Source organism: Psammomys obesus, unplaced genomic scaffold (assembly GCF_907164565.1).
Source record: "Psammomys obesus unplaced genomic scaffold, mPsaObe1.curated_primary_1811, whole genome shotgun sequence".
Classification (NCBI taxonomy): Eukaryota; Metazoa; Chordata; class Mammalia; order Rodentia; family Muridae; genus Psammomys; species Psammomys obesus.
Window position 1 is genome coordinate 9,201,391 of NW_026590809.1, and position 27,922 is coordinate 9,229,312.

At 47.4% G+C, this 27,922-nt stretch overlaps 1 protein-coding gene across 5 annotated transcripts; it reads left to right on the forward strand.

The window, feature by feature from the left end:
- The first annotated feature begins 1,718 nt into the window (after positions 1-1,718).
- On the forward strand, positions 1,719-27,696 carry Cgn (cingulin). 5 transcript variants are annotated; one of them, XM_055609041.1, is made up of 22 exons: positions 1,765-1,829; positions 5,009-5,102; positions 7,983-8,863; positions 9,308-9,408; positions 9,538-9,607; positions 9,713-9,808; positions 11,702-11,829; positions 12,865-12,997; positions 13,445-13,657; positions 14,058-14,206; positions 14,437-14,569; positions 17,648-17,857; positions 18,155-18,361; positions 19,412-19,669; positions 21,028-21,198; positions 22,047-22,208; positions 23,109-23,198; positions 24,374-24,457; positions 24,543-24,661; positions 24,992-25,100; positions 25,744-25,907; positions 26,184-27,696. In XM_055609041.1, the coding sequence occupies exons 2-22, from the start codon at positions 5,093-5,095 to the stop codon at positions 26,323-26,325; spliced, it is 3,630 nt and encodes a 1,209-aa protein (XP_055465016.1). In that variant the 5' UTR covers positions 1,765-1,829; positions 5,009-5,092; the 3' UTR covers positions 26,326-27,696. The 5 variants fall into 5 exon arrangements, with proteins under 5 accessions (XP_055465020.1, XP_055465016.1, XP_055465017.1 ...); XM_055609045.1 differs by lacking the exon at positions 5,009-5,102 and having other exon boundaries at positions 1,719-1,829; XM_055609042.1 differs by lacking the exon at positions 1,765-1,829 and having other exon boundaries at positions 9,737-9,808.
- The last annotated feature ends 226 nt before the right edge of the window (positions 27,697-27,922 follow it).

Consider the following 27,922-nt stretch of genomic DNA (forward strand, 5'->3'; position numbering starts at 1 on the left):
AAAGGGGTTTCACCTTTATTTAAGTCCAGGGGGACTGGGCCATTTTAGTGTCTCTCCATGACATCCCACCGCCCTCTCTGTCCTCCACCCTCACAGGGTCTCACTGCGTAGCTAGCCTTAAACTCAGAGATCTACCTGTCTCTGCTAGGATTAAAGGTGTGCATTAGGCTAAATTCTCTTTTGGATTCTGGAGAAAAAGCTTTTTTTTTCCACCTGAACTTGATACTAATGTCCCTCTGAGCTGTTCCCCCAAGGAGGAAGGGTTGATGGTGATGACTCAGAGGCTCCCATTCCCCCCCCCCCCCCCCGTGTTTTAGTGCTGCGTAGCTACCCGATTTTTATTTACTACAAATACACTAAGTACAGTCCAAGGGGTTACCCCGTGAGAGTTAATTTACCTTCACTTTTCAGTGTCCGGGCCAATTCACCAATTCCTTTTATGTATTTATTTATTTTTAAGTTCTCTTTTCCAAATCACCCTTTGGTCTAGAAGTAACCTGATCCAGGAGAAACACCTCCTCTGCGGAAGGTCGCCCAAACCGCACCTTCTCTCTCTCTGTTCCTCCTTAGGGCTCTATCCCTCATCGAAAGCTTCCTTTGGAATGCGGAGACCTAGCAACCCAGCTTCAGAACAGGTAGGTGGACTTTCCCCTCCAGGGCCCACGCCCAGCTTCCTAAGGCTGGGAGAGGGGGAGGGAAACATGCTCCAGCGAACGCCAGTGGAATGTGGCTGGATCGGAGATGAGGAATCTTCATTATCTAAATATATTACAATAAATATTTACCGAACAAATAAAGGAGAGAGCTACTCAGAGCCCAGCAAGGTAAGCTAAGCCAATCTTTTAACGCATCTCAGCCGTTAACACTAGGTACCAGCTAGCCTTAATGCTAACTGCCTCAGATTGCAGGCAAAGTACCCCAGAATCTTGCGGTGTAGTGGCACCAAAAGCCCTCCTTATTGACAGGCTTTCAAAAAATGTGGGTTTACAATGTGTGCTTGAGTCCCTTCCTGCTTATAGAGATCATTCTGATGCATATACATTTACGGCACTCGGTGCCCAAGTCATTCAATCTACACATTTTATTAAGAGCCAAATATGTGCTGGCCTCGGCTATAGGCATTTGAGATGAAGCGTACAAAACAAAAGAAAAAGATTTCGGCTCCGGCCGAGCTTCTCCTAGGGAGGCAAAACGATGAAAACGTATTTTAGAATGATGCAAAATTAGGTGATAAGTGTCACAAAAAAAAAAGGTTGCAAAATGATTACTGAGGCCAAGAGCCTGCGGCGAGCAGAGATGCAGGACGCGCTGACGTCGGGAGACTACGAAGAAATTTTCTGCAGAAAGTGACAGAATTCCGGTTTCTGCGGAGGAGATGCAGGGTAGAAAGGGACCGAGATTTGCGTTGAGAAGAGCACAGGGGAGACGCTTCCCACAGAGCCCAGGGGATGCTCAGGCGATAAACTACCGTAGTCCGCAAAACCCCGACGCCCCCAAAATGGCCTCTGAGGCCCCTGCGCGACGCACCCCGCCTGCCCACGTGACCCCTCCGCCCCTCCCGCCCACCGGGCTGGGGACCCCGGGTCTGGGTTCCCGCAGAGCTTGCCCCGCCCCCTGCGGGAAGCCGACCAATAGAAGGAGGGGTAAGGCGGGGCGGGAGGTGATGGCCAATGGGGCGGAGCTCCTGGGAAGTAACAGGTTGGTGGGCGGGGGAGAGGAGGGAGTTCAGAGCCCGGAGAGGCTGGGCTGCCGCGGCGCGTGCAGCGCGGGCAGACGGAGTGCGAGCCCCTTGCGGGTGTGCGAGCCCCGGAGCACCGAGCCGGCCCCGGGTGAGTGAGCCTGCCCCGAGCGAGGACACCTGAGATGTGGGTGGGCCCTCAGGAATGTGCCTGAGCGGCAGGGTGGAGACATCAGATGCCCTCCTCCTGGGCACAGGTGCTGAGTTTAGGAGGAGGGGCGGTCAGAGTGCGTGGCAGAACTACGAGCTGGCCCCTACTCCACGGTGCCAGAAGCAAGTGGCTGGGAAGGTGCCAGGTGTGGGGCACCCGAGGGTAAGATTATTCCCAGGGCATCCGTGCGTTTCAGCGCTACGATCTCTGGAGGTCAGGCGCCAGCCCTTGGGGCAGAATTTCTCTTGGCGACCTACATGGGGGCGGGGGAGGGTTCAATCCTACTGGAGCAAATGGAAGTGCCTCCAGAGGTTCAGAGACTGAAGTGGAGATATCAGCATGTGCTGGTTTTGGGGGTGACCCTCCCCGTCAGTCCATGCTGGCCGCTGACACCCTCCTTTTGGCTTTGGAAGTGCTCTGAAATGTGGGGTCATTCCCTTACCATTTGCCTACAGGTGAAAACTTGCCGTGGAAGGCCCTAGGGTCAGAATATGAGGGCGGGTCCACTCCCCCACCCCCACCCCCACCCCGCTCTTTGCTAGGTGTGAGATTATTTAAGGTTGTTTCTTTCTTTGCTTTCATACCAGGGAGAATTTTTTCTTCTTTCTCTAGAAAGAACTGTGTGTGTTTTTCATGAGAGGGGAATAAATTTCTGGACCCACAAAATAGCTGAAAAAATGCTTTTTGGGGGTGTGGAACGAGGATTGATACTGGGTTTCTGGCCTTGAACTTGCCGTAAGGCAGAGGCTGACCTTGAACTGATTGCCTGCCTCCAGCTCCCAATGCTGAATTTACAGGCTTATGTCACCACACCCACCTAGAAATAGCCTTCTTTCCTAGGACTGATGTCAAATCTTTCCTTCAAGCAAATGTGTGTGTATATATATATATATATATACACACACATTTTTTAACCTCTAGTTCTAGATTGGGGGACACTGGTGAGATTTGGATGCAACTAATTTCCTTGACACCTCATAGAATCCTTTGACTCTCTGAAACCCTAACGGGCAACCCTGACTCATGATCGTTGATGACTGACTGTAGGTATTAGTGGTGCATAAACATAGGCAGAACTCCCTCGGAGACCAAAGGACTAGGGGGCTTACACCTCCAAATTCCCAGGCCACATGAGAGGTATATACTGGACCCCAGACAACTTATGAGGTGAATTTCCTTGCCTTAGGCAGCAGTGAAAGCAGAGTCAACCTTAGCTTGGCCCCTTTGATGCTCTGTCAGAAGACAGTTGCTGTAATTGGGAAATAATTAGCCACTGCTATGTTTGTAGACAAGCTACCTACATGTTCCAGGGCAGCTGTCATCTCATCCCGGGTGTTTGGGAGTTTGGGAGTTTGGGTCTGGCTCTGGGGGCCTGCCTATTCAGAGATTTGCCTGATTCTAAGAAGATTCTGGCTTCCTGTGGTTCCCAGGCTGGCCTGCCTGCCTGCCCTTGTAGAAGAGGGGGTAGGGCTAGGTTTTTGTTTTATTTTTGTTTTTGTGCCGGGGAGGGGAGAACCAAGGGCCTGGGAGCTGATGGAGATAAAGTGTAGGACCAAGAATGCAACTTTGGGAGGGAGTGGTGGAGGGACACAGTCTTCCAGTCACACACTGGCCTGTCACCAAGTTCTTTGTGCATCTGTAACTACTGCCTTCCTCCCTCTCCACCTTTTGCCTCCCCCTCCAGAGTCTCAGCCTATGTTGACATGTAGGCTGGACAGAGCTCCCATTCTTGGTCTTGTCTCTGCCTTTGCTGTGGAACCTCTCTGGTCTGCTTTGCAAGGTTCCAGCTTAGCCTTATGGGCCCTCCTTTCTCTTTGCCTCTCAAACCAGTCCAGCCAGTTTGTAAGAGCCCAGTTCTTCATTGTTTTTTTTTTTTTTTTTTTTTTTTTACTGCCACTGGCCAAGCAGCTCCAGGTTTGGCTCTCAGGTTTCTGCTTTTTCAGTGGACCTAGTCTGGAGTCCACTTGGGGAATTCTGTTTGGGCCTACAAGGAGCCTTCTTATCAAATGATAAGGCCACTAAGCTCTCTGTTTTTATTTTGACCATTTATTTGCTTTCTTGTTACCACTGAGGTGGTTCTAATTGCTGTTCTTTTAGTTCTTCCTCTTTCTAAACGCTCCAATTATTCAGCACCCAGCACATTGCTGGGCCCTGTGTCTGTCAGCCCTCCCTCCCTACACCCGAAACCACCCCACCCCCACCCACTTCCTGCCAGAAGTCCAGGGACCCTGTCACTCCTAGTTGGAAGCCAGATGCGTATGGCTGGGCCAGAGGTGATGGAATTGGGGCAGGGCAGGCTAATGAGTAACTCAGGGAGAAGTGGCTGTCTGGTACAGGTGTAGTGCTCCTTCTCCCAGCGTTTGGGCAGGAGTGGCAGAGGCAGACAGATGGCGCTGAATTAACTTCTGCTCTGGTCTTTTCCCAGTACAGTTGGTGAGAAATGCCCTGGGCATGTGCCAGGGGAGGGAAAAGAGGGTCAGGCATCTGGTGAGAGCACAGGCCCTGGACTTCATCTTGTTGGTCCTGACTATTGTTTACCTGCCTGGGGCTTATGCAAGGCCTCTGAGCTGCCCTGCTCTCTTGGCCCCACCCCACTGTCCTCTGTAACTGAAGGCGGATAGGTTTCGGGTTTTCCGTGTTGAATCATTTAGAGCTCTATTTTCTGACCCAACCCTAAAGATCTCTCGTCCTGGCCCCTGACCCACATGTCCTGGAATTAATAGTGATTGAGGTTGGGGGAGAGGGTCTTTTGAACCTAGGGGAACCAGGATAGCACTCCTGTATTGTCTGGCACCCTAGCCCAAGGGGCTGGGCACTATGCTATGCCTATACAGGAGCTCCTTGACCTGCTCTGGAAGATCTGCTGATATACTGACAGGGCAGAACTTCATCATAAATAAATCATGTGATTTCTGAGAGCTGGCAGTTTAGGTACACCTGATTGATTGTAAGATCAGGGCGGCATAGGGCACAGAGTCCAGACTCAGAAGACATCTTGTTACTAAGGCACAAAGAATGCTGTGAGGCATCCATGGGCATATTTTCTGCTGCTGGGAGAGCCTGCCTTGGTTCAGGATACAGCCTTCAAAAAGTATTCATTTGCATTCTCCATGTTCCAGGTAGAGGACAGCTGAGAGTCTTGGTCTTTGTCCTGAAGGAGCTTATTTTCTAGTGGAGGAGACAGGAAATAATCTCTTCAGTAAATGTGTGGAGGTAAACTGAGGTAAACCTGCAGGTAGCATATGAAAACAATGGAAGCTCTGCAAGAAACTTTCTGCTTTCCCCAATGAGACAAGCTTGACTTTGCCTCTTTCCTCTATTTCTCTTTTTTTTTTTACAGATATCTGCCAAAGCTTGGGCATGCTTTTCCATACACATGGGGCTTTCTCTTCCCCTCTGAAGCCTTTTCCCCTTCTGCCACACAGTTCCTTTCCTGCCGTGGGGTTGGATGCTGACCTCCGTTACTGAACCTGCCTGCTTTCTTAAAGGCAAGGTTTTCTCTTTTCCGCTTCTTGCAACTTCTTTTCATTTTCTGCCTCCTGGCAACTGCTGAGATAGATAGTCCCTATTGTTGCTCCCTCAAACTCTAATAACACTGTTTCTAAGTTTTTTTCTGAGTCCATTTATAAATTCTTGTATTAATAAAACTTAAGAACCCAAAGAGGGAACCTCAATTTCCTCAGCAACAATACCTAGCTACTCGGTGAGTTCAGGACCAGCCTGGGCTACATAGACCTTGTAAAAAACAAAACAAAACAAAACAAAACAAAACAAAACAAAAAACATGTTATAAAATTAATACATGGGAAGAAAGAAGGGAAGCAGTTTGTTTATTACTTATTTTTATTGAGGCAAAGTCTCACTGTGCAACTGAAGTTGATCTTGAACTCATGGCAGTCCCCCTGCCTCAGATTTACAAGTGCTGGTAGATCCTGACTCTAGTGCTGTGGTTATCAACCTTCCTATTGCTGTGACCCTCAATACCTTATGTTGTGGTGATTCCAAACCATGAAATTATTTTCCTTGCTACTTTATAACCATAATTTTGCTACTGTTATGAATAGTAATGTAAATACCTATGGTTTTTGATGGTTGTGTGTGAGTCCTATGAAAAGGTCTCTCAGCCTCCAGAGGGTTAAGAACCTCCCCAGGTTAAGAACCACTGCTCTGTTTGAAGAGCTCCTCCCCTCTGCCTTCACACACGTAAGGTTCTGTGTTAAAAGCTGTGATGGACTGTGTCCTGGAGGAGGTGCATTCACAGTCCCAGGACCCCCAAAGTGAATCATTCCCAGTAAAGGGTTTCTCCCTCCCCATTCCTTTCTGCAACTGGGAAGGAATGGGGATGCTAAGGATTCCCGCAGTGTTCATTTCTCCCCAAAATCCTCTCTCACATGGGCTCTGCCCCTTCTGCTCATCACCTGCCTTTAGCTGCCCTGGTTTCTTGGCTTCCTAGAGTTTATACTATCTCTGAGAGGGACCTTGCCAAGTTTCCTTGGCCAGAACCCTACAGAGAGTTGACTTGGGTGTGATTGTTTTTCTGTCTGGCACACCTGAGGCTTCTCCCTCCAGCTTGGTGCTAAACTCCAGTAGGGAGTAGCAGAAGGAGTAGGGGAGCCCCATTTGCTGATGTTGATTTGCTTGGAACAAAACCTCCCTTCCCAAGTTCCAGGAGCCAGAGCACACCTGGAGCACATTCCATTTGATGACTCTAAGCTTGGGCAATGTAGAGCAGGAAGTTGGCCTCTGGATGGCCTTGTCTGTATCCTGGAGCCTGCTTCTTCTGGGTCTTTGGACTAGCACACTAAAGCCCACAGTTAAGGGGCTGGAGATGAAGCTCTGTGATAGAGTGAAACCCTGAGTTCCATCCTAGCCCTGCATAAAACCAGGCCCAGTGGCTCACCTGAGTAATACCACTACTCAAGAAGTGGAAATAGAAGGACCAGAAGTTCAAGTTCATCTTCAGCTGAGTAAGGAGTATGAGGCCAGCTTTGACCAGATAAGACCCTGTCTGGCCCCGCCAAAAGAAAAAGAAAAAAAAAAAAATCATATTTAAGTCCTCCCTCCTCTTCCATCTGCTTTCTTTTCTTCCTTTTCTCTCTTGGTGCTGAGGACTGAATCCCAGATCTCACCATACATGTTAGGCAAATGCTTTATCACCGAGTCACAGCCCAACCGGAAGTCCTTTCTCAAATGGGTAGTACAGCTACACAGTACCAATTTCAAAAGAGACAGAAAACTACACAGCAGAAAGCCCAGAGAGCAGAATCTCTTCTGTCTTTGTTTGGCCCTCAGTACCCTCACTCCAGAGACATCACAAGTTTAAGTATCTGCCACGTTTTGTGATCTAGTTATTTTAATAAACTCTGCAGTAGAAGGTTTCCTTTTTCAAGGGAGTGGAAACATCAGATGGACAGGCTTTGGTGTCCACCTTCACTCATTGACCCATGGCTGTCTGTGTTGTATGTGAGGATCAGAATATTATCTTCCACGTCATAATAAGCCATAACCCTCAGGATTGTATCAAAGGAAATGAATTATTTTGGTTTGTGGGCCTCAAAGTATCTTATCTGTCTTATTTTGATTTTTCTTTTCTTCCTATGTTGGAGGTCAAACCAAGGCCTTGTACACTCTAGGCAAGCCGTCTACTAGCAAACTACCTCCTAGACCTTTCTTACTTTCTTCCTTGCTTGCTTTTTCAAGATAGGGTTTCTCAGTGTTTTTTTCTGGCTGTCCTAGAACTAGCTCTGTAGACCAGGTTGGCCTTGAACTCACAGAGATCTGCTTGTCTCTGCCTCCTGAATGCTGAGATTAAAGTCACAACTGCTGGTCTTCCTAGATTTTTTAAAATGTGCTATCTGTATCAAGAATATCAGCATCACCCAGGAGAAGTTGCTGAGGAACACAAATTCTCAGGTCCCACTCTAGGACTATTAAGTAGAAATTGGGGATAGACTGCCATACATAGCATTTCTCCTGCTCAGATAAAATATGAGAACCATTTTCTGTAGAAGGGACTGACTAGGTAGTCAGCTTTCTTGAAGCTGGTTTCTCATTCAGGCTCCTTGGCTAAAAACTGTTTTCTTCATCTTCTAGGATCCCTCCTACATGAGAAGCAAGCACACACGATGGCTGATCCCCGGGGCCCTGTAGACCATGGAGTCCAAATTCGCTTTATTACAGAGCCAGAGGATGCTACTGAGATGGGCACCCTTCGCCGGGGTGGGAGGCGCCCTGCTAAGGATGCGAGAGCCAGTACCTATGGAGTCGCTGTGCGTGTGCAGGGCATTGCTGGGCAGCCCTTTGTGGTGCTTAACAGTGGAGAGAAAGGGAGTGACTCCTTTGGGGTCCAAATCAAGGGGACCAACAACCAGGGGTCCCCAGGAGCGCTGAGCTCTGATTCAGAGCTCCCCGAGAATCCCTACTCTCAAGTCAAGGGATTTCCTGCCACTTCTCAAGGCAGCACATCTGATGAGGAGCCCAAGGACCCCTGGAAAGGAAGACTGCTCCGTTCCCAGTCGCAAGCCAATCTGGTAGGGCTTGCGTCCATGGGTCCTAGCAATAGGAGCACCAGCTTGCTGGAACTAGCCCCTCAAAAGACTCCTCGTGTTAACACCATTGACACTGCCCCCTTGTCTTCAGTGGACTCACTCATCAACAAGTTTGACAGTCAGAAGGGGGCGCAGGCCCGCGGTCGGACTGGCCGCCGCATGCGGACACTTCCCCCTGAACAGCGCAAGCGGAGCCAGAGTCTGGACAGCAGGCTCTCACGGGACACCGGTGAAGATCGGGAACGCCGGTCAAACAACCACTGGACCTCTGGTACAAAGTATGACCACTATGTGGACAGTTCAAAGCAGCCATCTAAGAGCCAGAGCCCTCTCAGCAGCTTTAGCCGTTCCCGTCAGACTCAAGACTGGGTGCTTCAGAGTTTTGAGGAGCCACGGGAGAAAGCACAGGATTCTGCCATGGTGCAGGTCAGAAGTCATCCCTCTCCACTTCCGACCCCTACCTTTGCATCAGCCCACAGACGAATTCAGATAACATAGGGGCAGAAAGTCTCTGCCTTTTGTTCTCCATTTTATCCACATACACCACATACTTTCACAGGAAAATGAAAATGAGCATGGAGAGTTAGCCATTCTTCAGTCACCAGCAAATGCTATTTTGCAGGGTCTGGCACAAATTACTTAGGATATAGCTCACAGCTGGTTCTTGAGAGAAGTGTCATCTGCAGCAGCAGCACAGAGATCCATACTGCTTGGACTTTTCTCTGGGCTGTTCCTCAGGCCTAAGCAGTGTTCAACGTGCTGAGAAGCCTTGTTTCCCAACCACCACCTCTGTTCCATTCAAAACACACAGGTACTTCTGCCTAATCTTTCCTTCCCTTTCTTTCCTCTCTTTTTCCTTTTTCTTCCCAGTTCAAATCAACTCCAGACCTTCTCCGGGACCAGCAGGAGGCAGCACCCCTAGGCAGTGTGGACCATGTGAAGGCCACCATCTATGGCATCCTAAGGGAGGGGTGAGTGGGGCCCACCCTGTAGTGGAAGCATGGACTTCCCTCCTTGTCCTCTGGCTTCATTTCCCGCCTTCCTTGCTTTCCCCCTTTCCTCCATTCACCCTTGCTTCTGTCCTTCTTTCTGTCTTCTAGAAGCATGGAAAGTGAAGCATCCATGAGGAGGAAAGTTAGTTTGGTGCTGGAGCAGATTCAGCCTCTGGGGGTGAGTGGCCTTCTAGGGATCGGGGCAAGGGTAGGGCCTTGAGACCTTCAGGGATCTGGATGTAGACTCGCTTCCCACCCTCCTATTCCCCAATACCTCTGGCAGACCGTTTCTCCTGCTTCTACTAAGGCTCTGGCAGGGCAAGGTGAGCTTACCCGAAAGGTGGAGGAGCTGCAGAGACAGCTGGACGAAGAGGCAAAGGTGAGGCAGGCTGTGGGAGGGGTGAAGGGTCACAGGGAAGACGCTGTGTCGGGGGGGGGGGGGGGACGCCGAGGCTGGCTTTTTATTTTGAGACTGGGTCTTCCTGAGTAGGAGTATCCCTGGCTGGCCTTGAATTCACAGACATCCTCCTCAGTTGGCTGGGATCAAAGTTGTGTGTTGCCATGGCCAGCTGGGCTGGCTCTTCTAGGTACTAGGACAAGTACTGTCTGTATTATATGACAAGAAGTCAGTGTCCTAGTCCCAAAAAGAACTTTGAGTTCTCTGGAACTATGGGCGGAACACATTAGAGTTCTACTTCTTTTTCATTTTCCCCAGGACTCTGTATCTCAGATCTGCTATTTACTGCTTATATAAAGCTTCAGATACTTGCTTTGGTTCTCTGTGCAGTGGTGTAGCTCAGCTGATAGAATGCTTACCTTGCATGCATGAAGTCCCAGGTTCAATCCCCAGTACTGACTACAACCAATTGTGGTGGTACTTGCCTGTAAGCTCAGCACTCAGGAAGTAGAGGCAGGAAGATCAGGGTTCAGAGTCATCTCTGGCTATTTATCAGGATAAGACTGGGTTATGTGTAACCATGTTTCAAAAAAAAAAGGGGAGGGGAGGGCCTGGAGAGATGGCTCAGTGGTTAAGAGCACTGTCTGTTCTTCCAAAGGACCCGGGTTCAATTCCCAGCACCCACAGGGCAGCTCACAACTGTCTGTAATGCCAGTTCCTAGGGATCTGACACACTAATGCACATAAAATAAAATAAAATACATTATTAAACAAAAAAGAAAAGAAAATTATTTACATTCTACTCTACGTGTCTCGACTTTTTCTCGTCATAATTATGATCGGTATCATTTACTGAGTATAAATTTTATGGCAGATACTGTCCAGGGTAAAACATAATCATTAGAGTGGCTGTGCACAGTATCAGTAGGACTTTTTCTGATGAGAATTCTGAAGATCAGAGAGGTTGAAGGAATTGCTGTGTGCAGCCACTCTTTCTCTAAAACCTGAACTTTTTAATTTGACTTTTTATTTTTTATTTTTTGAGTTGGGAGAGCAGGGTGTCAAAAGAACTGACCCTGAACCATGTTATCCAAGAATGACCTTGAGGTAGCTTCTCATCCTCTTGCTAAATTTTGGATGACAGATGTCCATCAGCATGCCCAGTTTATACCGAGCTGGGGATGGAACGCAGGGCTTTGTGCGCGCTTGCCAAGCACTCTGCCATCTCGCCACAGCCCCAGCCCCACGCCCTCTCTAAATGCTTCCTTCTTCTCACCGTATTGCCCCGTACATAGTTGGAGTTTGGTTTGCAATCCTCTCATTAATGGTGCAGGTAATGGTTAAATGAAATCAAACTTAATGGGTTCAAACCTTGATTCTGTGTAATTAATCTTAGTTAAGCTCTTCAAGTATTCAAGTCCTGTTTCCTTAACAGTAAGTGAAGATAATAATATACTCTTTATTTATTGCAAAACAGATTACTCTAAAACTTAAAAGCTTAAAACAAGCTTTTCTCAGTGTCTGCGGCTGGAGAATCAGGGTTCAGCTTAGCTGAGTAACTGTGACTCATGGCTGTTATTGTTAGAACACCTAGGGGACCTATGGAGGTTTGGTAGGGTTTTGTTGTTGTTTTTTGTTTTGTTTATTTTTCGATTTTAGGTGGTGTTTTTTTTTGTTTTGTTTTGTTTTAGACAAGGTTTTACTCTGAAGTCTAAACACTGGCCTGGAATTCACTGTGTAGTTCAGCCTGGCCTTGAACTCATACTGTTCCTCTTGCTTTTGCCTCCCAAGTGTCAGGATTACAGGTGTGTGTTACCATGCGGAGCTAAACGGAATGTTTCTACAAGCTTTTCCTAGTCTCCATTTTGTTTCCAGAAGAGGCAGAAGCCAGAACCATCCAGGGTTGGGCTAGAGAGACAGCTGGAGGAGAAGGCAGAAGAGTGCACCCGACTGCAGGAGCTGCTGGAGAGGAGGAAGGGGGAGGCCCAGCAGAGCGCCAAGGAGTGAGTGCAGCTGATGGCGCTCATGGGTCACCTGGGGCAGCCTCCAGGACCGGGGCTTGGTCCCAGAGGTCAACCCTCCTAGGGTTGAAGGAGGCAGAGGGGAACCTTCAGAAGCTAAAGGGACCAGGATTGTTCTCTCTTCCTTTCTATGGTAACAATGAGAGTGCTTGGTGTGGAGATGGGCTACCTGGGGTGCCTGTCTGGGTTTCTTGTCTTCTTGGTTGTGAGCCTAGCCTTTAACACCTGAGCCATCTCTCCAGCCCATGGGGTTCTTAGTTTGTAAACTGATTCTAAAACTATCAGCTACCTCCCGGGACTATTGTGAGGGTTAACTCACTGAGTCAGCAAGTGTCTTCTGTCTGTGAGTGATATTGTTTATGTGACAGGCTCTGACGTGGGCTCCTGAGGTACATCTGTGAGCCACATAGGTAGGGCTCTTCTCTCCAGAATCTTAGCTCCCAGAGACGGGACAGACAGTAAACAAGGGGAACATGCAAGTAATTGCAACACTTGAGAAGGTGCTGAGTAGAGCAGACTGAGACAGGTCAGGAGGCCCAGGCATAGGTCGCAGTATTAACTAAAGCAGTTGGGTATGAGGGTTCATTTAAGATTTGAGCAGGGCCTGGAGATGGCTCAGCTTACCACAAAACCCCAGGACCTGAATTCAGTCCCTGGGGGACACAAGTAAGAAGGAGAGAACTGACTCCTGCAGGCAGTCCTCCGACTGCCACACAGATGCCTCTCCTACACTCATCCACAGCAAACGGAAGGAAGGAAGGAAGGAAGGAAGGAAGGAAGGAAGGAAGGAAGGAAGGAAGGAAGGAAGGGAAAGAAAGAGAAAAGAAAATAAAGGAAAAGAAGATTGGAATAGGGCATGGTGTAGTTCATTGGTGAAACGCTTGCCCAGTTTGGCAAGGCCTGCCTGTCTCCAGCACTGCAAAACCAAATGTGCAGAACATAGAGTGTAGGGAAGTTTAATGTATGGCAGGTAGATAACCACCTGACACAGTGTCCAGTAATGCTATTTATCTTTAGGCTTCAGAACATGAAGCTCCTCCTGAGCCAGGAAGAAGGACATCGGCAGGAGCTGGAGACCCAAGTGAAGGAGCTGCAGATCAAGCTGAAACAGGGCCAGAATCCCGAGCCTGCAAAAGAGATTCTTCTAAAGGTAAGAAAAGGAGGTGCCGGCTGTCTATTCTAGTCTCGGTTCCCAGTAGCATTCTCAGGCCTGCTCATCTACTGTTTCCTTGAAGTGTGGAGAACAGGTAGGTTTCACCAGTGCTCTTCAGTGTGCTTTCAGTCAGACTCAAAGGTAGCATGAGGCTGGAGCCCAGAATGACAACTTTCTTTTATGCCACAGGCAGTTTAGAGGGCAAGAAGCACCTAATACCAGACTGATCAAAGTATGAATACATTTTCTTTTTGGATCTGGGACTTGGCTAACTTGTCCATTCTGGCTTCTGACTTGTGATCCTTCTAATTACTGGGGTTGGAAGCATATGCCACCCTGCCAAGGTCTCAATAAATAATTTTTGGCTAAATGGGGTCAGTTGTTTAATAGACAGAATGAGTACTAATATGGTTACTGATGCATTTCCATCTTCCTTTTCTTCAGGACTTGTTAGAGACCCGGGAACTCCTAGAAGAGGTCTTAGAGGGAAAACAACGAGTAGAGGAGCAGCTGAGGCAGAGGGAACGGGAGCTGACAGCCCTGAAGGGGGCCCTGAAAGAGGAGGTGGCCTCCCATGACCAGGAGGTGGAACACGTCCGGCTGCAATACCAGCGAGACACAGAGCAGCTTCGCCGGAGCATGCAAGATGCGACCCAGGCATGTGACAAAAACTGGGGCTGGGAGAAGAGGGCACTGCCAGGGAATGGGGCTGCCTTATTAGTGTATTCTTGGACTTTTCATGATCGCAGCTAGGATCCTTCTTTAAAGGACACATGCTAGATGTAGTGAGAGCCTTGGTTGGAAACTTGCCAGGGCCGAGAGAGGAGTTACAACCCAGAAGTACCTTAAGGATGTGTGGCCAGACTCTGTAGGGAAATAAATAATGGAGTGAGCCTTCCTGCAGATGACAGAGAAGTGGGCTGAGCTTCCTAACATCGCATTAGCAGGATGTCAAAGTGTCACTGATCTGGTGCTCTCTGCTCCCCGGCTTCCCCTTTTGCCTTAAAGTGAGCTTTGCCTTCTGAGCCTCCTGGTGCCCATTTTTCTCATTCTCTAGGACCATGCTGCAGTGGAAGCTGAGAGGCAGAAGATGTCTTCCCTGGTGCGGGAGCTGCAAAGGGAGCTAGAGGAGACCTCAGAGGAGACAGGGCATTGGCAGAACATGTTCCAGAAAAACAAGGAGGAGCTGAGAGCCACCAAGCAGGAGTAAGACCCATCTGCCTTTTGCAGGAGCATTCACCCTGACTCTTACACCCCACTGCCTCTCTCTCACACTACGCTTTCACACAGTGTTTCCAAAGCTGCTTGTTCTCCTTGCCTCAGTGTCTGTGGCTGTGGCCTCCGGAGGGCTGGTTCCTGTTGTCCTGTGAATCTCTTCTATGTGGGAAGTCTGACCTTGATCTTTTATCTTTGGTATATAACCTTGCTGAGCTCAGACTGCTGCAGCTGCGGATGGAGAAGGAGGAGATGGAAGAGGAACTTATGGAGAAGATGGAGGTCTTACAGAGGGACTTGGAGCTGGCCCGAGCCGGTACAAGAGACACTCACCAGGTGGAGGAGCTCAGAAAGGTACTCAGCACTTGGTGTGCAGAACGGCAGGTGGGGTGAGCTGCTGCTTCACCGGTGCTCTTCCGCCATGCTAGTGGGGCAGTTCTCATGAGTGTGGTTTTCAAGCTTCATCTGAGCAGCTCAGTTTTGGCCTTCCAGCTCTGCTGGGCTGGTCTCCCCGTTGGTTATAGAGTTTTCTAATGAAAAAGGCTATCAGCAGCCAGGTTGTGGCATAGACAAAAACTGCTGGCCACCTCCTAGAAGGCATCTTAGGTAACCAGATGCAGGTGGGTTTGTAAAACTTCAGGGGCATTTTTGCAGCCTCAGAACCTTAATTTGGTCATCACTGGAAAACCTGCGCTTTCAGCAGGGAACTCATTAGCTATGCAATGAAACAAATGTCTGCTTCAAATGCTTATTCATTTACATTGAGAGACACAATCCCTGGACTGCAGTGCCAGTATCAGCTCAGCTAGCTGACCTACTGGAGAAACCAAATAGTACTGAAGGCTATTGAGAAAACACACAGTCTGCACATGGTGCTCAAGGGGTCTAGTGTTTGACATGCATCTCCCCAGTATCCCCAGTCTTGTTGGCGGCTTGGTGACACAACATTCCAAGATTATCACATATATATATGTTAAAGTCAATCCTTTTTTTCATCATGCATGGATGATAGTTCATAAGAGTCATGAGAAAGTCATAAAAATTGAAGTAAACCCAGTTTGATATTCTAAGTGTTATAATTCATGAAGGATAAGAATGCAGCTAATAGGCCAGGTGTGGTGGCACATGCCTTTAATCCTAGCATTCCAGACGCAGGTGGATCTCTGTTAGTTCAGGCCAGCTTGGTCTATAGGGTGAGTTCCAGGACAGCCAGGTCTCTAGAGAGACTCTGTCTCAACCCCACCCTCCAAATGAAAAAAAAAAAACCCTGCACACACACACACACACACACACACACACATACACACACACACCAAAGAACACAGCTAATTATTATTGGATGACATAAAACTATGTTGTTGGGAAGTCACAAATACCATGGAGAGTGAAAATTATTGATGTATTAGCTGACATGGCCAACTTGACAGCCCTCCAGACAATCTCATTTATCACTGTGCCTCAAATAGGAGGAATATTTTATCGAGTATTTAAACAAAATGTAAAAGAAGGAAGCAGCCTAACCAAGTCCAGCACAGACCAGAAAGCCGGCTGTTTCCTTTTCTTTGTAATGAGTTTTGTTAGTGTCTACATTATAGAGTCACTGCATAGTCCATGGCCTTCAGTCTGATTGAATGTTTACAAATTTAAAAACGCCTAATAACTACAGAGAGTAGCTGTTTATAATTACAAACTATAATTAAAGAGAACCATAGTTTATACATATTTTTTTTTTACATTTTTTTAATTTATTTATTTTATGTATATGAGTGTTCTATCTGCATTTACATCTGCCAGAAGAGGGAATCAGTTCACATTATAGATGGTTGTAAGCCACCATGTGGTTGCTGGGAATTGAACTCATGACCTTTGAAAGAGCAGACAGTGCTCTTAATCACTGAGCCATCTCTCCAGCCCCCTATAACATATTTTTTAAAGAGATGGTTTATTTTTTTTTTTACATTTCTTTTTTATTTATACAGAATTCTGCCTACATACCAGGAGAGGGCACCAGATCTCACTATAGATGGTTATGAGCCACCATGTAGTTACTGGGAATTGAACTCAGGACCTTTGGAAGAACAACCAGTGTTCTTAACCTCTAAGCCATCTCTCCAGCCCCATAGTTTATATTTTAACTGCCCTTTAAAAGTAAATTTAAGATGCATTAGTATTTATTGTGACATATTTTTGTGTTTTGGTTTTTTGTTTTGTTTTGGCAGCCAGTCTTGTTTTGTAAAATTCTATACATAAAATTCCTCTATTTAGTTTCAGTTTTTTGAGACAAGGTCTCACTAACTAGACCAGGCTGGCTTTGAACTCATAGCGATCTTCCTGCCTCTTTCCCAAATGCTGGGATTAATGCACCATGATTGGCCTAAAATTTCTCCTTTCAAAGCAGACCATTCAGGGGCTGGAGAAATGGCTCAGCAGTTAAGAGCACTGGCTGCTCTTCCAGAGGACCCGGGTTCTTATTCCCAGCACCCACATGGCGGCTCATACCTGTTAGTAACTATTTCCATGGGACCTGACAAACACCAGTGCACATAAAAGGCAGACACTTCAGTGGCTTTTATTATATTCACTGTATTGTGAAGCCATCACCATTATCTAGTTACAGAATATTTTAAGCACCCCCAAAAGCACCCCATGCCCATTGGTGGTCATTCTCTGTATGGCCTGATAACTTTGTCCCTCCAGATTTGCATAAGCTGAGTAGTTCATATAATTATAATTCTGTAATATGTGGCTTTTGATTTCTGGCTTTAATTTTCAGCTGTTATAATTTTCATTTTTTAAGATTCAACTGTGTGGTAGCAAGTGTCTTCATCTTTTTGTTTTTTTATGTGTTACTAGGTTATCCTCCAGTCTCTGCCTTCTGTTTGTTGGGTTATTGGGGTACACTGCCACTCCTGGTTTCAGCCAGTTTTATGGATGTATGCGCTATTCTTTTTTTTTTTTTCTTAAGACAGGGTTTCTCTGTGTAGCCTTGGCTGTCCTGGACTCTGTGTAGCCAGGCTGGCCTTGAAGAGATCCGCTTGCATAAGATCTGTCTCCCGCAGTGCTGGGATTACAGGCATGCGTCATTGTACCTGGCTTTAATGCTCTATTCTTGATTAGTGTATTTTGTCCATTTTCCAAATTAAGGACGTGTGGATTGCTTCTGTATTTGACATACAGTGCCTGATCTTGCTAGGAGCATTTACAAACAAGTTTTTGTGAGAACTGCCACTTTTCTTGGGCACATCACTTAAGAATAGGATCAAGTGTCATGTGGTTAGTCTGTGCTTAGCTTTTTGTGAGTCTGCCCAACTGCTTCTTGGAAGCAGCCTTAGCATTTATATTTCTTTCCATGGTGTGTGAAGAGTCTTACTTCCTCCACTTTCAGGAACCTTATTATAACCGAGTCGCCCCACTGTTTTCTCTCCCTTCTAGGAGCTGCGACGCACCCAGGGGGAGCTTAAAGAGCTGCGGGCAGAGCGGCAGGGCCAGAAGGTGGCCGGACAGCAGTGGGACCAGGAGTTAGAGAAGCAGCTGGCGGTGCTGAGGGCTGAGGCTGATCGAGGCCGAGAGCTGGAACAGCAGAACCTCCAGCTGCAGAAGACTGTGCAGCAACTGCGGCAGGATTGTGAAGAGGCTTCCAAGGCAAGGGGAGTGGGTCCAAGGCCCAGGAGGTGGAGGATGAGGGGTCAGGAGGGCTGAGAAGCATGGGCATGGACTGAGCAACTCTGGAGGCTCATGGGTGTGGTGAATAGCAGATTTTGGCAGGATGGCTGCATCAGTGTAGGGTGGGGTTATCAGGGAGGTTCCTTGCTGGGGCCACCCCTTCATCTATGGCTGCTGTGAGCTTCTGGTGGGTTCTTGGGTGGCCCCTTTTCCTGGATATGCATGTTTACTCATCGGAGCCCCACGGTTTGAGCCGGTTCTCCCAACTGCCCACAGGCTAAGCTGGCATCAGAGGCAGAGGCCATGGTGCTGGGGCAGCGTCGGACAACAGTGGAGACCACGCTTCGGGAGACCCAGGAGGAAAATGATGAATTCCGAAGGCGCATCCTGGGTCTGGAGCAGCAGTTGAAGGAGGCCCGAGGCCTGGCGGAGGGTGGGGAAGCTGTGGAGGCTCGACTTCGGGACAAAGTGCGTCGGCTGGAGGTAAGGGCTCTTGTGCACCTTCCGGGCCTCCTCTCTCATCTAACCTGAACCTAGTAGATAACCCGTTTCCCTTGTGTACTCACATGCACTGCCGTCCCTCAGTACTCAGCATCAGTTTTAGCCCACCGGCATGGGCTGCACTTCCCCCTCAGTGTGCGGCCATGGGTTCTATTGCCAGCACTGCTCTTTTGCCCTTACCACATCTGTTAAGCTTGGGTTTGTTTTCTGGAATGACGTGGTGGAAACATTTCAAGCTCTGCCCTGCTGTTTTTGTCTCCTATCTCTCACCTGTTGAGGCCTGCACCTTTTGGCATAGCTATAGCCATTTTTGTTTCAGGCCCACCAGCCACATCATCTCAGCTCGTTGCTGAGGTAAAAGAATCTCTGTACAAGGTCAGGCTGACTATAAACTATGTTTATGTTTAATGCGAAACTCTATGGCCCTGTTGTTGCTAGAAATTCTCCAGCCATAAGCACAGCTGGCTCCAGCTGCCAGGCACACTTTCAAGGTTAGCTAGAGCTGCTTGTCTAATTAACAAAATAACTAGAGTCAGAACTGATCACTCCGTTCCACCATCCATCCAATTGCATTTTTTTTTTTTTTTTTTTTTTTTTTTTTTACCTTTATAAGTTAACTCTGAGAAACACTCAGTGTCACAGTTTGGCTCCTGAGTCCACTGTATCCCTGACCATGGTCAGTCTTGGGCTGTTGTGTTCAAAACCATCTATATTTAACTGAGATTGGTGTCTGAGTGGTTTGAGTGGCTTCCCCCGCACCCTAACATCACCCTTTTGCTTTGATTACTAATTCCTCTGAGCCTGTTTGTAGTTTTCAGTCTTGGTTTTTTTTTTTTTTTTTTTTTGAGTCAGGGTCTCACTATATAACCCCACCTGGTCTGAAACTCCTTATGTTGACCATGCTGGCCTTGAACGCACAGAGGTCTGCCTGCTTCAGCCTCATTACCTTTTTTATAAATAACTTTCCCATCTTTTCCATCTACTTACCTCCAGTACTTCAGCCTGAGCTTTTCCTTCTCTCCCCCCTCCCAGATAGAGAAACAGCAGCTACAGGAGGCTCTGAATGCTGCCCAGGAGGAGGAGGGGAGCCTGGCAGCAGCCAAGCGGGCTCTGGAGGTCCGGCTGGATGAAGCCCAGCGGGGGCTGGCACGCCTTGGGCAGGAACAGCAAGCACTGAACCGGGCCCTAGAGGAAGAGGGGAAGCAGCGGGAGGCCCTCCGAAGGAGCAAGGCAGAGCTGGAGGAGCAGAAGTGTTTGCTGAACAGAACTGTGGATCGACTCAATAAAGAGGTGAACATAGGTTGTGTGGACCCTTAGGAAGATGTGTGAGCCTTGCAGAGGCTAACCCTGGAGGTGCGCCAGGATGTGTGACATAACTTTACTCAAAGATAGGATCAGGTCAAACCTTTGTTTTTTTTTAGAAAAAAAAGTTTAAAAATTTTTTATTATTGTTATTATTGTTATTGTCTTGGTTTTTGTTTTGTTCTGTTTTTGAGACAGGCTCTCTCAACCTTGGCTGTAACCTTGGCTGTCCTGGAACTTACTGGCTGGACCAGGCTGGCTTTGAACTCACAGAGATCCATCTGCCCCTACCTCCCAAGTGCTGGGAATAAGGGTGTATGCCACCATACTTTGGCTCTTATTATTATTTTAAAATTAGGGGTATATTTCTGTGTCGATGTGGAGGTTTATATGTGTACATGTGAGTACAGCACCCAAGGAGGTCAGAAGAGGGCATAAAGTCTCCTGGAGCTAAAGTTATAGGCAGTTTTGGGCTGCATATGGGTGCTAGAAACTGAACTCAAGTCCTCTGAAAGAGCAGTATGTACTTAACTGAGCCATTTCTCTAGCTCTTCCTATATATTTGTTTGTTTGTTTGTTTGTTTATTTTGGAGACAAATCTCATGTAGCTAAAACTAGCATTGAACTCTCTAAGCATGCGCCACCATGCCCAGGCCAAATGTGATATTCTGCTTATGTGGCAGAAGTCTTGTGGTCTTCATTCTTGGAGAATAGTCCTAGAAGTTTGCTTTAGAAGTCTAGGAGACCTAAACATAAGAATTTACATTAGTAAAGGTTTAAATTTCAGAGAGAGGAAGAAGCAAGTGAGATAAGGAAATCAAATTGCTTTTTGCTGGTATGGTTCTTCCTCCCAATCTTATTTTATGAAACAAGGCTAGCTACTAACAATGTCAATTTAGGAAATATATATACATTTTATTTTCTCTGAAATAGTAATTGAGGGTTTTTCATGATTTAGGTGGAAGACTTTTTTTCTAAGTGCTATATTTTAGAACCACTTGAGTTTGCAAACTTGAGTTTTCAGAAATAGGGTCATTGAAGGTTTACTTAATTATCCCATTTTATAGATGGGAAAAAAAAGAGACCAGAGATGATAAGCAAGTGATAAAGCTATGATGTCCAGGCATTTGAATATGCATTGAATAGAATATGAATACTAGCCATATGAAAGATCTAGACCAGGAAAGCCATAGAGGGCTGCTTACCAGAAAGGAGGCTCTTGGGAAACTCCTGGAAGCTGGGTCTAGAGAAGGGACAGAACATTTGATATATAGAGGCACAGTGCTGAAACAAACAAACAAACAAACAAACAAAAAAAAACCCAAACACTTTTCTTTGCGTTTCAGCTGGAGCAGATTGGGGATGATTCCAAGCTAGCCCTGCAGCAACTCCAGTCCCAGATGGAAGATTACAAGGAAAAGGCCCGGAAGGAAGTAGCTGATGCCCAGCGTCAGGCCAAGGATTGGGCCAGTGAGGCCGAAAAGAACTCAGGGGGGCTGAGCCGGCTTCAGGATGAGGTAGGAGCCTAACGAGAGGAAAGTGTCCTTGGATTTGAAGGTCATCCCTCCTCACTGAACTATGGCCTCAAGTGCTAGAGCCAAAACCACTTGGAGTGGCACACTGAGGTAGAGGGGGTTGTTCATACTAGGACATACAAGAGGGGATCATTTATAGAGCAGTGGCCTTCAACCTCTGCTGCAGTCACCTGGGAGATTTAATTTTTTTTTTTTTTTTTTTTTTGCTTTATTGTTTTTTTAAGACAGGGTTTCTTTGTATAGCCCTGGCTGTTCTGGAACTCAGAGATCCGCCTGCCTCTGCCTCCTGAGTGGTGGGATTAAAGGCATGTGCCACTACTGCTAAGATTTTTAAAACTTATTGCATAAACATCATTTCATATTATTTAAATCATAATTTGGGACCTACGATCAATTGATTTTTGTTTTGTTTTCGTTTTGTTCTTGTTGTTGTGTTTTGACATAGGGTCTCAGTATGGCTGGCTTTGAACTGACAGAGATCTGTTTGCCTCTGCCACCTAAGTACTGGGATTTAAGACATGCTCCATCATGCCTGGTAGTTTTAAAGACTCTTTAAATAGCCACAGTGGTGTCTGTTTCCCAGTAAAAACTCTCAAGTGATTCCCATTTGTGTAGAATGTTTTAAGACAATAAAGAAAATAATCTGAACTTGACTCTTCCGTCACCATGAGCTGGCAGTTCTAGGCAAGTAGACTCCCACTAACCTGTGCTCCCAGCCTGGCACTAAAGAATGCCAGTGGGGAAATACTTCTTCCCCGGACAGGCTGCTCCCACCGTCCACCCCTGCATTTCAGCTAGGCTGAGCTGTTGCATGTTGTGTTTGGTCCCAGCTGCAAAGGTTGCGGCAGGCTCTGCAGACATCCCAGGCTGAGCGGGACACAGCACGGCTGGACAAAGAGCTGCTGGCCCAGCGGCTGCAGGGGCTAGAGCAAGAGGCTGAGAACAAGAAACGCTCCCAGGACGACAAGGCTCGACAACTGAAGAGCCTTGAGGTAAAGACACTGGCTGAGTGGGGACAAAAGGGGTTCTGGCTCAGGCACAGGTGAGATTTAAATGGGGAAAGGAGCCAGTGTTTCCCAAGCCCTTTTCTGTCCCAGAGAATACAACTTGAGAAGCCACAACTGATGGTTTTTGTGGGTTACAGTGTTTTAGCAACTGAGTGCAGATATTGAGACATTTATAGATGTCATATAAAAATTTGAATTTCTGTCATCTTTTGTGTTTGGACACTGACCTTCTAGACCTGAGTTCTGCCTGTCAGTAGCTGGCTGGAACTGAGCAGTGGCTTTCCTCCCTTAGAACTGTAGTCTTCAGTTTGCTGTACTTGAAAGTAAAAATAGCAGCAAGAGTATATTGCACTGTGGATGTGGCGTGTAAGTCTCATCTCCTCTTCCAGATCAACCTGTAAGGTGGATGGTCTCATCTCCATTTTACAGATAAGGGAAACTGAGGCATGGAGATAAATAACTTCCCAGTGGAGTGAGTCCAGTGCTAGAAAGTGGTAGGTCTGGTTTTCAGGCCCAGGTGGTTGGCCCAAATTCATGATTTTAGCTTCTGCCTGGTACTTCGTGGCTTTAATCTGTCCCACACTCTGGAAAAGCAGCTTTTCCCGTCTTAAGCCTCTGCTGAGGAACTTAAGTTTCACTTTCAGTTTTTCCATTAGGAAAATAGTTCTCCAAATCGGAGTGGAGTCTCCCATTTGCCTTCCAGGCCAGCAGAGGGCGCTTACTCCATAGAGGCTTCGAGCAAGCAGGAGCAAGGACCAGAAAGTTTTGGAATATGCCAGGGAGAAAACTCTGTGGGGCTGAAGTTTTGACAGGGCCTTGATAGGAGTTTAACATTCTAGGGCCCAGAACCTGGGGCAGAATTGACCTTTGGCCCTTCTGCGGCAGGAGAAGGTGGCACGACTGGAAGCAGAGTTAGACGAAGAGAAGAACACGGTGGAACTGTTAACAGATCGCGTGAACCGTGGCCGTGACCAGGTGACTCCTGACCCCTCACTGTGCCTACTCCTCACTGTAACACCCGGCTCTCTCAGAGACAGCGTAGCTCCCCTGTCCTTCATAACCTAGACAGTTCTGGCAAGGCAGGGTCTACTTCAGGATCTCATCTGCCCTGGAAAAGGGTACACAGGTTTCCTTAGGTGGAAGGAAGACAAGAATTGGAGTCTGGGGAAAGAGTCCTGGTGGCCCAGGTTGCTCTGACCCCAGCGAGGACAGTTTCAATTCAGGAGTGCTGGTTGTGGGATTTCAAGAGCCTTCCTTCAAATGGCTCCTCCCATTTCAATACCTATAATTTCTTCTTTTAACTTGACACCCAACACATCACTTTTTAGTTTGTTTATTTTTTTGAGACAGGGTCTCTCTAGGCAGCTCTGGCTGACCTTGGATTGTGCAATGTAGACCAGGCTGGCCTCAAACTCACAGAGATCCATTTGCCTCTGCCTCCCAAGTGCTGGGATTAAAGGTATGTACCACCGTGCCTGCCTCCAGACATCACTTCAATCTATAGTATTCCACTCCTTGTTTCCCCTCCCATAAAACTTATATCAATATTATAATGCAAAGTACATTCAGTCCAATCTCAAAAGTTCCTTTAGTCTTCTACTTCTAATACTATTCAGGAGTCCAAAGTTCAAAATCTGTTCTGAGACCAAAGCAGTCTTTTAATTGTAATTGCCACACCACGTCTAGCAGCCAGGGCTCGTGGTGACATTACCCGGCTCTCACGGCCTTGGGCAGGCCTTCTCCTCCGGCTCTGCTACCTGTAGTACACACTCTCCTCTCTCACCAGCTCCTCCTGGCAGATATACCCTGTTCCCGGTACCTCAGGCATCTTGGGCTCTCCAGTGCAAATTAAACTTCACTTTCACAGATTATGCAGTAGCCTTTCAGGGCCCCTTGCAGGACAATCCATCATAATGTGGAAGATAACAGCATCATGGCAGTGGGAGCTGTGATGGCTTCCTCAAATCTAGTTAGGCCAGGGAACATTGAGAGGGGTGCTGTTGATTCTAGGACGAGAGTCCTTAGTTGCCTGAGGATTTGGAGGACTTGGGGTTCAGCGAGTGTCCTCTAGGGATCTGCTTTTATTGATTCACTTGGCTGGTTTAGCCTTAGTCTTCCCCAAGTCTAATTCCTCTCGCCCACCCTTACAGGTGGATCAGCTGAGGACAGAGCTCATGCAGGAGAGGTCTGCTCGACAGGACTTGGAGTGTGACAAAATCTCCCTGGAGAGACAGGTGAAAAGGAGTCTTGGGGATAGAGTCAGGGGCCAGACAGGGGACCAGCTAGGTGCTAAGCATGGAATTTTCCCATCTCTCTCAGAACAAGGATTTGAAGACCCGGCTGGCCAGCTCAGAAGGCTTCCAGAAGCCCAGTGCCAGCCTCTCCCAGCTGGAGTCCCAGAATCAACTATTGCAAGAGCGGCTGCAAGCTGAAGAGAGGTGATAAGAACCTGTCATTCAGCCCCCTCCCCCTCCCTTTCTTCCTCTGGGTCTTTCCTTCTCTGGGTCTTCCTCCATCTTCTACCTCACGCCTGGCCAACCTGGCCTCATCTTCAGGGATGAGTCCCCTTTTGGCTATAGTATAATGCAGAGTTGTGGGAATTCTGGAATGTGTGTGGCTTCTCTCTCCCTGGTTCTTAGGATCTTCCCCGGACTCTCCCCATGTATTGGTGAGGCTCATGACAGAAAAGTCCTGGGAGGCAGTCCAGTGTTAAGTAAAGGCTCCCTTATAGAGGTCAACAGCTATAGATCTCCTCCTCTCCCTCTCAGAGAGAAGACAGTTCTGCAGTCCACCAATCGGAAACTGGAGCGGAGGGTTAAGGAGCTCTCTATCCAGATTGATGATGAACGGCAGCACGTCAATGACCAGAAGGACCAGGTGACCACATGGCACCCTGTGTTCTCTGAAGCCCAGGGAGGCCATTATCCCCTATAAGGCATCCACACATTTTGCTTGTGTAAGGACATAGATTAGCCTCAGAGGTTTAGCCTAGAGTAGAAGGCTCTGTATTGAGTGTACTCGTTTCTCTAAGTGTTATATATACATTAATTCATTGACTCCCCAAATAGTCTTTGTGCCATGCTTGTGTGTGGGTTGTATATATGCGTATGCATGTGCAAATTTTGCATATGTGTGTAGAGGCTGGAGGACAAACTTGACTATTATTCCTCAGGCACCATCCATCTTTTTTTTTTTTTTTTTCTTTTTTTAGGCAAAGTCTCTCCCTGGCCTGGAACTTGCCAAATAGGTTCAAATAGGTTAGGTTGACTGGATGGCTAGTGTGCCCTAGGGAGACTGAATTTAGGTCCTGTGCTTGCATGGCAAGTGCTTTGTTGTCTCTGCTATCTCCTCAGTTCCCTAATGCCCTCTCTACAACTCCTGAGGCTACAGGGTCACAACCTTTTTCTTTTCAGGGGTAGGAGGGAGTGTGTGGATTGTCCCTTGTCAGAATCATTGCAGGGGAGACCCCAGCCCTCGGTAGTAGATGCTTTTCTGATGTGAGGACTTGTGTCCTGCTTAGCTAACCCTGAGGGTGAAGGCTTTGAAGCGGCAGGTGGATGAAGCAGAAGAGGAAATTGAGCGGCTGGACAGCCTACGGAAGAAGGCGCAGCGGGAACTGGAGGAACAGCATGAGGTCAATGAACAGCTCCAGGCCCGGATCAAAGCCTTGGAAAAGGATGCCTGGTATGGCCACCCTTCAGTACCTCACCGTGCTCATGGGCGCTCACGCGCGTATGGGAATGGTTCCTCCCAAGCTGGATAAGGAGAAATCTGTAATCTCTTGTCCCTGCCTAGAAGCCAGTGTGGTTACTTCTTATATCTTAGCTTCTGTCTTTCACTTTATCTTCCCAGATCCCTTACTAGTAGGAGACCATTCGAGTAGCCTTAGGTCTTAGAAGAATTACTCCCTTAGTGTGGAAGGGTGAGTGTCTCAGTCTATTCCTTTTTTCTCTGACTCAGGCGAAAAGCTTCCCGCTCAGCTGCTGAGTCAGCCCTCAAACAAGAGGGGCTGAGCTCTGATGAGGAGTTTGACAGCGTCTATGACCCCTCATCCATTGCATCACTGCTTACTGAGAGCAACCTGCAGACCAGCTCCTGTTAGCTCATGCTCTACTAAGGACCACAAACGGGCTTGTGGTCAAGCCTCGCAGCCATCCATCCATCCATCCATTCTCTGCTTTGCTCTGTCCTGCCTTCCTCAGTCTTGTTTTTTGTTTGTTTGTTTGTTTGTTTTTTGTTTTGTTTTTTCCCCTATGGTTGATTCAGTTCAGACTTAAGACTGGGAGGAGTCAGGGTGATGGTGATCAACAAATATATTAGCAATGAGCTGCTGGATGGGCTTGTCCTTTTCACTTGAAGAGTGGGTATTTAGGCCTGCTGAGCCCTTCCTAGGGTTCTGACCTCTCCATCATCTCCCCCGCAGAGTGGGCCTAATGATCCACATATACACTAGGTGGGTCTTTGAAGAACAGAAAGGGATGGATGTTGCCATGTATGTAAAGCTTTATTTCTTTAATATTTAACCATATGGCTCAGGAAAATACCCAATGTTGTTCTGCTCCTTGAATCCCTACAACTTTTGTCCCTCCCCCTCTGGAGCAGGGGAGGGAGGATTATGGGTAAAGGGCATGCAGGTGTGGCTCTACCCACTCTCAGACCCTTCTTTTTGCACAGGCGTAGGTCCCTGTGGTAGTCCCTAGCATCTCTTCAGTCACACTGCTTTTTGTTTTCTTCAAGTCACTGGGTCCAGGGGACCTTTCAACTTTCTTTTCCATCTTTAGCATCCCTGCCTTGCTGCTTTACTCTCAGTGCCTTACCAGTGTGAGAGATGAGGATGCTGTTCTTGCCTTCCATAAACCTGCACATTCATACCTCTCCAAAGACCAGCCTTTCCTCATTGGAGGCTCTCAGCCTGTCCTCCTTCCCCAGTGACTAGGCAAGAGAGCTACAGGCTGCTCTGCCAACCAGCCTCCGGGAGAAGGGCTTCTATAGGGTGGTGGGGACTGGCTCTGCTCAGGGTTTCCATCTTCTCGCCCTCTGTGACTCTGGATGCTGCCATAGGTGGTTGTACCTGGGAACCATGGTGACAGTTTATACAGGCTCTAAAAGCAAACATCTAGTCCCAGTGGCCTCCTGTGGCTTCTCAGACCAGATGTACCCAGCCTCTGTATAGATCCTTGCTTTTCTCAGGAAGTGGGTCCTGATTCAGAGCTTTTCCATGAAGTTAGAAGCTGAATCTCAGAGATGGGAAGGGGTAACGGAGAATATATTCCTCCTTTGAGTTTCAGGGCGTGCCAAGTTCTGGTGGGTGAAGGTAATGGGGATGGTTCACCTCTTATTTCCAAAGTAAGTTCTGTTCTCATTAATGATGTGTAATTTCATGATTAAAAAAAAAAGATATTCTGAAAATCAGATATTTTCTTCCAATCCAGCCTCAGTTTATTTTAAATTAAATATTAAAATGACATATCTATATTGAAGTTCTTGTCTTCATTTTCCTGGGTGATTGACGGTCTATGCTAAAGTTTTTTTTTTTTTTAAACTGTGTGTGTGTGCATACTCACTTGTACATGTGAATGCTACATTTGTGGAGGACAGAAAACAACTTTTGAGAGTCAGTTCTTGCTTTCCATAGTGTGGGTCCTGGGGATTGAACCCAAGTCATTAGGCTTGGCACATTTCCTTGCTAAGCAGGCTCT

Coding starts and splice junctions, on each gene's coding strand:
- Cgn (XM_055609041.1), top strand. Junction 9,608..9,712: donor AGCAGATTCAGCCTCTGGGG/GTGAGTGGCCTT, acceptor TACCTCTGGCAG/ACCGTTTCTCCTGCTTCTAC. Junction 19,670..21,027: donor TGGATCGACTCAATAAAGAG/GTGAACATAGGT, acceptor TTTGCGTTTCAG/CTGGAGCAGATTGGGGATGA.